We start from the raw sequence: 12,175 nt of genomic DNA, 5'->3' as shown, positions 1-12,175 counted from the left end.
TGTTTACTAGTGCTAAGTTTGAGTTAACTCATGGGCCCCTTCAAAAATGTGACCCCCCATGAACAGGGTGATGCAGGAGCTGAATTTGATGAGTCCACAGCATTAACTGTTACAGAAGTGGAGCTACAAGTTTGATTTTGTGAGGCACATTTCACTCGAACAGGTGGCAGTGACCTCACTAGCAGAACCAGATTTTTAGCATACACTGAGAATGACATGTGGCCTAGCTAATGCAGAGGCTGCCATGATGGGCCAACCAGAAATACCCACACCTGTCACTAATCACTCCATCAAACTAAACACTAGGTGAGAGCTGCAGTGACTGATAATCAGTGACCCACACCCTGCCTAACAGGTTTACTGGGTACTAAGTGAATAGTATCATTACTTCTGGATTTCATCCAGTCCAATGATGTGACTTGCCACATATGCTTTCCGAGAAATCAACTCAGTGTGCTCCCTGTCTAGGGTGAAGGTGAGAGAAAACATGGTGCAGGTTTAAAGGGGGAGGGGTGGTGGTGAGGGCAGAAGAACGTGATCCACATCTAACAAAGAGAATGTGATCCATCTGCCCACCCACGAGATCACATTGCACCCCACCCCCTCCTAGCCCGACCTTCTCTCCCCTCCCACCAGAGCTCCTGATCCATCTTCTTCCTCCCCCCACCCCGCTCCCCCCTAAAAAAAAACTCCTGACCACCTCACAAACCCACCCCCCCCAGCTCCTGCCCTAATTCCACCAAACCCACCACCACGCCCCCGATCCTGACCGTCACGCAAAAAACAGCAACAGGGAGGAAGTGTGGTTCAGGCCGCAGCCAGGTGTACGGGCTGTTGGAATGTTGGGTGCGGCTGCATGGCTCCAATGGGAGCTGGACAGTGTTTAGGCTCTACCCCCAGAGGTGTGCAGAATGACTCAAACTTGTTCGTGCAAATAATCACTGATAATTATGTGGCTGTATCAAATTCTGTTTAATAATGCCCATGTGGAGCACCTTGGGACATTACTACATTAACAGCACTATATAAATACAAAGTTGTAGCTTAAATATAATACAAATAACTTAATTAAACTCAGTACAGACAAAAAGCATACTTCAGATGCTCAAAATGTGAAAGCAAACAAAAGGCTGGAAATACTCTGGTCAGACAGCACCTTAAAGAAACAAATTAGTCAACATTTAGATCAAAATATTTACAGTTGTCTTTGGCTTCTCCACTGTTGCCACCTGACCAGAGTATTTACAGCCTTTTATATTCTGATTTTAAACCACAGTACATTGTTTTTACAAAGCATGAACAAAGACTTTTGGGAATGGAGATCATTATATTTCACTGGTTTTTGCTGTCCTCATTAGATAGTTTTGGATGAAGGCTCCTCAACCCATTTTGTCATAATTCCCATCCGACACCCACGACCTGGAACATAAAATTAAAATCAGTAATGCAAACCCCACCATCTTAAGTCAAGAGATTTGGTCTAAAAATCATACACTACTATTTCCTCCCCCCACATAAAACCAATATAGATTGAGTTGGTTTATAAATCTCATTCGTGGCCTATTTAATCTTTAACAGGTCACAGAATTTACTACCCATTATCACGACATTGCTATGCATCAGTAGGTTACAACGACAGTAACGAATGTTATCACAGGAACATTCTTTTGCAATGTTTGAAATTGGGAAACATCAGCTTTACAAGTTGTGTGAAATGATCTGCAAATGCAATCGGTAAGCAAAGTACTTCAGCATTTGTAACCTTCTGACCTAAAGTCGGCAGAGTTGGGCTAAAAGAGCCCGTTACTGACTGCGTTGGAGGCTGAAGGGTCTCCAACCTGAAACTGTAGGATAGCAAAATACTGCGGATGCTGGAAATCCAAAATAACAAAACGCTGGAAAAACTCAGCAGGCCAGGCAACATTCGTGGAGAGAAATATAGAGTCAACGTTTTGGGTCAAAACCCTTCTACAGAACTGAGAAAAGGCAGGAAATGAAACAAAAGGCAGGCTGGGAAATGGGAGAGGGGATGAAAGAGACAGATATTCAAGGTGACTATCTCCTTTAATATATCTCTTTATATCCCCTCCCCCCATACTGCCAAAACTGACTTTCTCCACAGACATTAAACTTTCTCTACAGATTCTGCCTGGCCTGCTGAGTGTTTCCAGCATTTTCTGTTATTTAGGGGGAAAAAATTTCCATTGCGAGATCATGAGTGATACTTAAACTTAGTAGAAATCACGTCTACAACAAAAACGATAATGCTGCTTTCAAGCAGCTGAAAGTAAAAAAATGTCCCCCCCCTCCACACCAAAAAGAGAGGATGTTGCGAAGACTCCAACCAAGTTTATTGGCACGCGGGTTTTATCAGCCACCAACAGCAAGAGAAGTGGGCAATAAGCTGAGCAGGCCATTTAATTTCGGCACACTTATCTTACCGGCGGCTACAGACGATGCCGCTGGTAACTTTCAGAGTGTGCCACGGGTCACCTAGTTAACAGAGCACGTGTTGTCCACGTGTTGTCCAATGCTGCACCAGGACATCAGCCATTACTCGTTGTTCAAATACCACCGACAGCAAACCCCACACACCAGACTAGACTCGAGGTAGTCCAGGAGGGCAATACACGACGACTTTTAGTCGTTATAATTATTAAACAATGCTCGACAAGGAAATGTTAAATTAGTCGCAAAAAAACGTTGGCGCTATTAACACCAGACAATATTGCACGTCGTACTTTACAAAGACAAACATGTTTAATATCGATAAAATTTTAGAATAGGACAATGTACACAATTTTTGCAGTATCACTTTTTGACGATATGGCGATAGATCGCGGATTTGAAATATTTCTGAAGGTTACTGGGGGAGTTTTATCGAATTAGAAAACGCTTCGGAGCTTGAAATGAAAACGGATCAACACACAAAAAAAAATCGCCATTCAGAGCCCGAACCACTCGGTAACTATTGGCGAGCCCGTTCCTCATCGACCACCTACCTTTCGTTTCGCTCAACAACACGCTAACTCGCCCCCGAGCCAGTATTTATAGTGCGGCGACGTGTCCGCCCCGAATCTGAATAACACAGAACAACAACTCGCTTCGGCTTGCTCGGTCCTGGGGGTGGGGGGGGGTGAATGAGCTATGCTCGGTCCGGGGCATCCCTTTTCTGGCGAGTTCCTCTCTTCCCCTCCCCATCCGCTTTGAAATCTCGCGAGATCCAGAAGGCTTAAATAGGGCTACGTGCGGGCGCTCGGCCTTCTATTGAAAATTATCACGTAAGTAAGGCAGTGTTGAAGCTCGATAATCGGTCTCAAATCTCAGCCATCCTCCTTCGAGGGGGTCCATCAAAGGCGGCATAGCCTGTAACTGCAGTTAATAAAGTGCCTGGTGTGGATATTTTTGTGTATTTGACGATGCAAAACCAATCGATTTATGAAGAGTTTTGTGGCGCGCGCGGGGATTTCCTGGATTCCACTGCAGGCTAGGCCGCGGGATTCGCGTTGTTCTTATTAACGACTCAGATTGACCGTAAACCGAGCCTCATTCTAGTAAGACGAGGGAATCAGTTAGGAGGGCGGTGTCCCGAGTGGGGCCTGGAGTCTATCCCCGTGGAGACGACCCTGTCCCTGGGCTGACTCACACTGATAGAAGAACCAGCAAGTGCTGGACACGAACGACACCTGAAGCTACAGTCCTTTCTCTGCATTTGTGCGAAAGATAATAAGTTCGATCATCATAAATACAGGATCATGAATCACAGGTTACAGAAACCATGGGGAGAATACTCTCACTATGCCGTTGCGATAGATATTTCAAGTCAGTTGTTCCAACAGGATTTTTTGTTTTCGCATGAACTAGTTTCATATCTGACCAGGAGTGGTCGAACTTTCAGTGTAATATACAGGACGGAAATAAAAGGTACATTTGCTGATTAACCAGAATGAAGGGTTACAGTCATGGAGAGACTTGTTTTGGGTTTTTAAGTGTTCGATGTGGCCCAGTAGCAATCTTGCCTCAGACGGTGGAGAGTTCCAAGTCCCATCCCAGATACTTGAGCACAAAATCTAGTGCGGCATTGAGGGAATGCTGCACTGTCGATGGTGCTGTCTTTCAGATGAGATGTTGAATTAAGGCCCCACCTGCCCCCTCAGGTGGATGTAAAATATCCCATGGCACTACTTCCAAGAGAAGCAGGTGCCTTGCCCTATAGTTATCTCCCTATAGTTATCCCTCAACCAACTTCAGTACAACAGGTTATCTGATAATCTCACCATGCTGTTGCGAAAGATATTTCAAGTCTATAGTTGCAACAGGATTTTTGCTTTCGCTTGAACTACTTTCATCTCATTGCTGTTTGTGGGACCTTGCTGTGTGCAAATTGGCTGCCGCATTTCCTACATTACAACTGACTACAATTCAAGAATACTTTATTGGTTGTAAAGTGTTTTTGGAGGTTGTGAAAGGGGCTACATAAATGCTGAGTAATCATGAGCATAAAGAGGCCATTCAGCCCATTGTGCTGTTGTCGGCTCTTTGGAACAGCTATCCAAGTTAGTCCCACTCCTCTTAAGTTTTTCCTTTATTATAAGTATATATCCAATTCCCCATTGACAGTCTGTTTCCATCACCCTTTCAAGCTAGCTTAAGGGGTGGTAGTGATCTATTCGAAGTCGTCAAGATTATGAAGTGTTTGAAGATAAAGACAATTTACACTGGTTGACAATATGGTAATCATGCATAAATAACAGATTCAGGCTGCGATTTACAGGATTTAAAAGCAGGAAGTGTAAGAATGGCGTCAGTGTTTTTGTGGAGTGCAGTGTTAGTCGATCCAAGTGCTGTGAAAATCACGCATGATGTAAAGTGCACAGCATCTGCATCAGAAGTTGGTGTTAACTTGAAATGCTTCTTGAATATAAATGTGCTGCGACTGAAGCTTTTGGTCCCTTAATAGTCCCATTTTTTTTTTGCAGCAAATGGCGGACGACGCCGGTGGTAGAGGAGGTTTCCGCGGCGGCTTTGGCTCCGGCGGCCGTGGACGGGGCCGGGGCCGCGGAAGGGGACGTGGCAGAGGCCGTGGTGCTCGTGGGAAAGCTGAAGATAAGGAGGTAAGATGCGGGTCAGCATATCTTTTATATAACGAGTTTTCCAATTTATGCAGTTAAAATCACAAAATTCATTGTTTTGGCACTCGTCCTGAAATGTGTTCCCTTCCCTCCCCCTCCACAGTGGGTGCCAGTAACCAAGCTTGGACGTTTAGTGAAGGATATGAAGATCAAGACACTGGAGGAAATTTACCTCTTCTCCCTTCCTATCAAGGTAACGTGTGAAGGTCACCCCCCCACCATGTTAAAAGCCTGACGGTGGTAGATTGAGCAGATCAGTAATTTGATTGTATTACAAAAGCTGTAGCTCCTTTATTCAGGATAGTGAAGTGTTTTGAGAAGATGTCGATCCTTAGGATGGTTTACCATAGTAGGTGTAGAATAGGTTACACGTGCATCAAAAGTTGTGAATAGAGCTTCTGTAACCGGTGACATCAACAAAAAGTCGCTTGTATTGGTGCATTGATTTCCTCTTTCATCCGCCCCTTGCAGAAAAAAATGGGCATTATTTAAAAGCCAATCTGGTGATTTCATAGATACAAGGTTTTGCAGTATTTTGGGGCAGACTGAGTCTCCTCGCTATTAACATTTTTTAATAATTACCCTGAACAGTCAGCATGTCAGACATTGCTTCGTTTAATGCTTTCCTTGTTGTATAGGAGTCTGAAATCATTGACTTCTTCTTGGGATCGACCTTGAAGGATGAAGTTCTCAAGATCATGCCTGTGCAGAAACAAACCCGTGCTGGTCAGCGCACAAGGTTCAAGGTACGTTTCTGTCTGGCTACAGGCAGTTCTTCATACCTTTATCCTGCATGAATTGGCTTCATTTTTAGTTTGGAATTTTAATAGTATTCTTTACAATTTTCAGGCTTTTGTTGCTATTGGTGACTATAACGGGCATGTTGGATTGGGTGTCAAGTGTTCTAAGGAAGTAGCCACTGCCATTCGTGGAGCTATCATTCTGGCAAAACTGTCAATCATCCCTGTACGGAGGGGTTACTGGGGTAACAAAATTGGAAAACCGCACACCGTACCATGCAAGGCAAGTGCAAATACTGGTGAATGCTTTGTGTATAATGTGTAAAGTTGTCAGAGCAGTGAATGTGAAGCAGTATGAACTGGTTTCAGTTAAAGAGCTTCAGTTTTAGTACTGACCTGTAGAAAGGGTATAGAGAATACATGGCACTGCACAAATAAACTGTTGGAAACATCGAACATAGAAAAATAGGAGCAGGAGTAGGCCATTCAGCCCTTCGCGCCTGCTCCGCCATTCAATATGATCATGGCTGATCCTCTATCTCAATACCATATTCCCGCTCTCTCTCCATACCCCTTGATGCCTTTTGTGTCTAGAAATCTATCTATCTCCTTAAATATAGTCAGTGACTTGGCCTCCACAGCCTTCTGTGGTAGAGAATTCCACAGGTTCACCACCCTCTGAGTGAAGACATTTCTCCTCATCTCCGTCCTAAATGTCCTACCCCGTATCCTGAGACTGACCCCCCTCGTTCTGGACCCCGCAGCCACGGGAAACATCCTCCCTGCATCCAGTCTGTCTAGCCCTGTCAGAATTTTATACATTTCAATGAGATCCCCTCTCATTCTTCTAAACTCTAGTGAAGACAGACCTAGTCGACCCAATCTCTCCTCATACGACAGTCCTGCCATCCCAGGAATCAGTCTGGTGAACCTTCACTGCACTCCCTCTATGGCAAGTATATCCTTTCTTAGGTAAGGAGACCAAAACTGCACACAGTACTCCAGGTGTGGTCTCACCAAGACCCTGTACAACTGTAGTAAGACATCCTTGCTCCTGTACTCAAATCCTCTTGCAATGAAGGCCAACATACCATTTGCCTTCTTAACTGCTTGCTGCACCTGCATGTTTGCTTTCAGTGACTGGTGTACAAGGACACCCAGGTCCCTTTGTACATCAGCATTTCCCAATCTATCACTGTTTAAATAATACTCTACCTTTCTGTTTTTCCTACCGAAGTGGATAACTTCACATTTATCCACGTTATACTGCATCTGCCATGTGTTTGCCCACGCACTCAACTTGTCTAAATCGCCTTGAAGCCTCTGCATCCTCCTTACAACTCACAATCTCACCTAGTTTTGTGTCGTCAGCAAACTTGGAAATATTACATTTGGTTCTCTCATCCAAATCATTGATATATAGTGTGAATAGCTGAGGCCCAAGCACTGATCCCTGCGGTACCCCACTAGTTACCGCCTGCCACCCCGAAAAAGACCCATTTATTCCTACTGTTTCCTGTCTGTTAACCAATTTTCAATCCATGCCAGTATATTCCCTCCAATCCCATGTGCTTTAATTTTGTACACTAACCTCTTATGTGGGACATTATCAAAGGCCTTCTGAAAATCCAAATACACCACATCCACTGGTTCTCCCTTATCCTACCAGTTACATCCTCAAAAAACTCCAGTAGGTTTGTCAAACACGATTTCTCTTTCTTAAATCCATGTTGACTTTGTCTGATCCCGTTATAAGAAGTAGGAGCAGGAGTAGGCCATACGGCCCCTCGGGCCTGCTCCGCCATTCCATAGGATCATGGCTGATCCGAATCTAGACTCACGTCCACTTCCCTGCCCTCTCCCCGTAACCCCTAATTCCCTTATCTGCTAGGAAACTGTCTATCTCCGATTTAAATTTATTTAATGTTGCAGCTTCCACAGCTCTCGGGTAGCAAATTCCATAGATTTACTACCCTCTGAGTGAAGAAGTGTCTCCTCCTCTCAGTTTTGAAAAGGCAGCCCCTTATTCTAAGATTATGCCCCCTAGTTCTAGTCTCACCCATCAGTGAAAACATCCTCACCGCATCCACCCGATCAAGCCCCCTCACAATCTTACATGTTTCGATAAGATCACCATTTTCTAAGTGTCCTGTTATCACATCCTTTATAATAGACTAACATTTTCCCTACTACTGATGTTCGGCTAACCGGTCTGTAGTTCCTGGTTTTCTCTCCCTCCTTTTTTAAATCGTGGGGTTACATTTGCCACCCTCCAATCTGCTGGAACTGTTCCATAATCTATAGAATGTTGGTTGCCTTGGTTCATCCTTTTGTGTTTTGGCTGAATCAACATAGTAAAGGAGTAAGTAGATGTGTATAGGGTATACTATCAAGGAGCGCACGTCAACCCAAGCGCCCCTTCAACCACCGTCTGCCCCACCTGTGACAGAGACCGTAGGTCCCGCATTGGACTCATCAGTCACCTGAGAACTCATTTTTAATGTGGAACCAAGTCATCCTCGGTTCCGAGGGACTGCCGAAGAAGAAGAAGATACTATCATGTGAAGATGTACTTGAATCTGCCAAGTCTGATGATCATGTGGTGCTGTAAAATGGCTTGTTACCTTTTGTGTATGTTATTTGGTTCTGATGGGAATTGACTGAAACCTGAACTGATTTTGTATAGGATGTCTTGCAATTTAAGTGGATAAAATGTGTGAATTGTGTTTTTTGGGACCAGTTTTACGACGTATTGATTAGATGCTATAACAATTTCTTATCTTTACAGGTGACTGGCCGTTGTGGTTCAGTTTTGGTGCGCCTGATCCCTGCACCCCGTGGTACTGGCATTGTCTCGGCTCCTGTTCCCAAGAAACTGCTTCAGATGGCTGGTATTGACGATTGCTACACCTCAGCCAGAGGCTGCACGGCCACACTGGGCAACTTTGGTAAGTCAGGCTCCTAACTTCAGTGTTGGGACAGAAGTTTTATCTGCTACGCTCATAGCAATCTTTGTGTATTACTCCTTTGGGGAGGAAAATGAAGTATCAGATGACTTGTGCAAATAGTTGGGTTTGTCAACTAGTCTAAAATTGTCAGTTTGAAAAGGTGTTTGGGTAGTTATTGTAAGGCTATTCTGATTATGGCTGACTTCCATTACGTTACTGAATTTGACTTTAGTGCTTGTGTTCAATAAAATAAATGGCTCAATGTTGTATTCTCTCAGCTCTGCTCAGTTTAACCTACTGGTGGTCTAATTGGCGTATTAAGAGAGAGAGATAAACGGAGCATTGTACGGCAGCTAGACCTGTGTGGTTTATCTGTTCCTTTTTGAAGCTCAACACCAGACTTGGAAGTTTCATTTTGAAAACTTGTCTAATCTACTACTTTTCCTATAACATCTTTGCTTTCCTTACAGCTAAAGCTACTTTTGATGCCATCTCCAAGACATACAGCTATCTGACTCCTGATCTCTGGAAGGAGACTGTGTTTACCAAGGCCCCATACCAGGTCAGTGAATTCAGCTTTGTAAATGTTTGAGTAGTCTAGATGGGTGCTGGTCCACAGATTTGTTCTACCAATATGGTTGATTTTGGATCTGCTGAAATGGAATTTTTCTTTGGGAAACATGATTTCTCATAAGTATGAAGAGATTTGGAAATTATTTTCATGTTCATTCGAGGTAATCTTTTTAAGCTTGCGTGGTGCCACTGCTGTATGTGTATTGCACCATATTCGCCTTTATAATTTAATACATTCTATCATTAATGGTAGCATACTCTTCTATTTTTTTGGACTTGTGTAGCTAACCAGTGTTTTGCAATATTTTATCTTGTGTACTTCATTTGCATGCTCTAAAGCTTTTTATTTTTCCTGTTTAGGAATTCACTGATCATCTGGCCAAGACCCACACCCGTGTGTCTGTTCAAAGGTCCCAGTCGGCTGTTGCTCCAGCAACATAAGCATTTATGCAAAGAAGAAAATTAAAATCTGTTGTCCATGATCTTGTTTACTGTGCTCTTTGTTTTGGACAGGGGTAGATTTTGATGGGAAAAATGCGCAACAGATCTTACATCTTATTAGAATGAAAGTAGTTGCTGAATAATCTTGGCTGTCCTGATCTTTTTTAATCTTGACAATTAGGTGGATAAGTGACAAGTTTAACTCAGATGTGATCTTCCCTTAATGTAAATTATTCTTCAACCCTCTGGGAAGTAATCAATTGATGAATTTAAATGGAGGTGACAACCTGGCCTCCATTACACCATGACATAGATGGAAATATCAATAACCGCCCATGATGGGGGTTAAAAATCCTATAGATTTCTGCAGGTGGGGGGAGTTCATTCTAGTTTGTAATAGGTCTCTGTCGCTTCCCTCCCTTTCCCTAGCCCACCAAGCCAAAGCTCCCTCTGCCCCCTCCAACCTTATTTTGTATATGAGGCCCACCTCCTGCTCCCTTGATCCTATTCTCACCAAACTGCTGGCACCCATATAAGCTGATATTGTTAACAGTTCCTTTTCGTTGGGTACGTCCCCCTCCCTTTCAAATCTGCCATAATCACCCCTCTTCAAAAAACCCACGCTTGACCTCTCTGTCCTTGCAAACTGCTGCCGCACCTCCAACGTCCCATTCCTCTCGAGTCCTTGAACGTGTCGCATTCCGAATCTGTGCTCATCTTTACCCCTCCAATCAGGTTTTTGCCCTTGCCACAGCCCTGATCAGTCACAGGTGATTGACCATGATAAACTTCCTTTGGCCTGTCTGCAGCCTTTGCCACAGTTGACCACACCATCCTCCAGTACCTCTCCTCGGTCGTTCAGCTGGGTGGGACTACCCTCACCTGGTTCTATTCCTATATATCCAGTTGTTGGCCAGAAAATCACCTGGATAGGCTCTCTTCCCACTCTGTTACCTTGAGCCCACCCCCCAGGATCTATCCTTGGCCTTGCCCCCTCCTATTTCTCATATGCATGCTGTTCTTCGATCACCAAGACCACCTATGTCCACTTCTGTAACATCGCCGGTCTCCACCCTGCCACAGCTCATCTGCTGCTGAAACCTTGACTATTCCAATGCTCTGGCTAGCTGGGCTCCAATCTTGCACCCTCTGTAACCTGAGCTCATCCAAAACTCTGCAGCCTGTATCCTAACTTGCACCATCCTGTTCACCCATCACCCCTGTGCTCACTATATTGTCTCCTGATCCGACAATGCCTTGATTTAAAAAATTCTCATCTTGGCCCGCCACAGCACTGAAATGGTCTGTGCCCGTCTTGAATGGTATCCTCTGTGATCTGAGGACTGGAGGATTGCAAATGTTACACCAATAAACTGGCAACTACAGACCAATCAGCCTAATTTCAGTAGGGAAACTTTGAAAGACAATGGCTGCGATTTCCCCTACATCGGCTGGGCCGGTGGCGGGTTCCGACCCCACTGCTGGCTCCAGCCTGCTGTCCAAAGTGATCTCGTTGATTGGGCTTGTTAAGCCCACCCAGCGTGTTCCCCAGCCAATTGAAGGAAGCGGGTCTGATGACACATCAGCCAGTTTCCTTAAAAGGGACCATGCGGAAATTGATTTTGACAGTTGTGCTGTCAGTGTTCTGCAGCATTAAGGTGCTGTAAACACTGATAGGCACTGCACAGAGGTGCATGGATGCACACAGGCTCTCATGACTCCCTCCATATGCTTATGGAGGGAGTCAGCACGCAGGGAGGTCCTCTTCCATTCCAATGGGCAGAAGAGACCGCCCCAGGAGATCAACACAGCCTGGTTGAACATTGCACAGGAGGACACAAGCATGGATGTCATCAGGAGGACCAGGCTGCAGTGGCACAAACCTTTCAATGATCTCAGTAGATAACAAAACGTTACTGTAAAGCCACACTCATCACATCCCCACCACTCTGCCTTCCCATCCCTACTCCTGCACATCCTTACACCAAATTACCTTGCACCTCCACCCATCCCTTTCTATCTACATTATCAGTTCCCCATTTCACTAGCCACCCCTCACACTCTCATCCTAGTCCAATTATGCCAAGTAACAACACACAAGCGTAGGCACTTGAGTGTTTTCGCCAATGTTCATGTGAAGTTTCTGTTACTGCTGTCAAACATTGAAATCTTTATTTTCAGCACTTTGCGTTCTTGGACAGATTTGTGTACACCTTTGGAAGTGGCTTAGTGAGTTGCAATGAATGGTGAGACGTAACGGCACCCCCTCACAATGGTGATGAGTGTGAAAGGAATGGCTTGGGTATTGTAGGGATGCTTTATGGTGCTGGTGCCGACCTGG

General features: G+C 44.6%; 1 protein-coding gene, 1 long non-coding RNA gene and 1 other non-coding gene across 3 annotated transcripts; 1 reads left to right on the top strand and 2 right to left on the bottom strand.

Moving 5' to 3' along the window:
* Positions 1–948: 948 nt before the first annotated feature.
* Positions 949–3,184, bottom strand: LOC147110417 (uncharacterized). The gene is made up of 2 exons (XR_015079918.1): positions 3,003–3,184; positions 949–1,419 (listed from the first exon to the last, which is right to left on the bottom strand). It is a non-coding gene; the product is annotated as an uncharacterized LOC147110417 (long non-coding RNA).
* On the bottom strand, positions 2,349–2,481 carry LOC147110418 (small nucleolar RNA ACA64). The gene has a single exon (XR_015080118.1). It is a non-coding gene; the product is annotated as a small nucleolar RNA ACA64 (small nucleolar RNA).
* A 78-nt stretch (positions 3,185–3,262) lies between the features above and the next one.
* Positions 3,263–9,875, top strand: rps2 (ribosomal protein S2). The gene is made up of 8 exons (XM_086000392.1): positions 3,263–3,281; positions 4,980–5,114; positions 5,236–5,325; positions 5,771–5,878; positions 5,982–6,155; positions 8,661–8,820; positions 9,291–9,382; positions 9,754–9,875. Exons 2-8 carry the CDS (start codon positions 4,983–4,985, stop codon positions 9,832–9,834), a joined length of 837 nt encoding a protein of 278 aa, XP_085856518.1. The 5' UTR covers positions 3,263–3,281; positions 4,980–4,982; the 3' UTR covers positions 9,835–9,875.
* The last annotated feature ends 2,300 nt before the right edge of the window (positions 9,876–12,175 follow it).

Source organism: Somniosus microcephalus, chromosome 11 (assembly GCF_052327205.1).
Source record: "Somniosus microcephalus isolate GS21.2 chromosome 11, FLI_Smic_1.0, whole genome shotgun sequence".
Lineage (NCBI taxonomy): Eukaryota > Metazoa > Chordata > Chondrichthyes > Squaliformes > Somniosidae > Somniosus > Somniosus microcephalus.
This window is presented reverse-complemented; position numbering and strand designations above follow the sequence as displayed.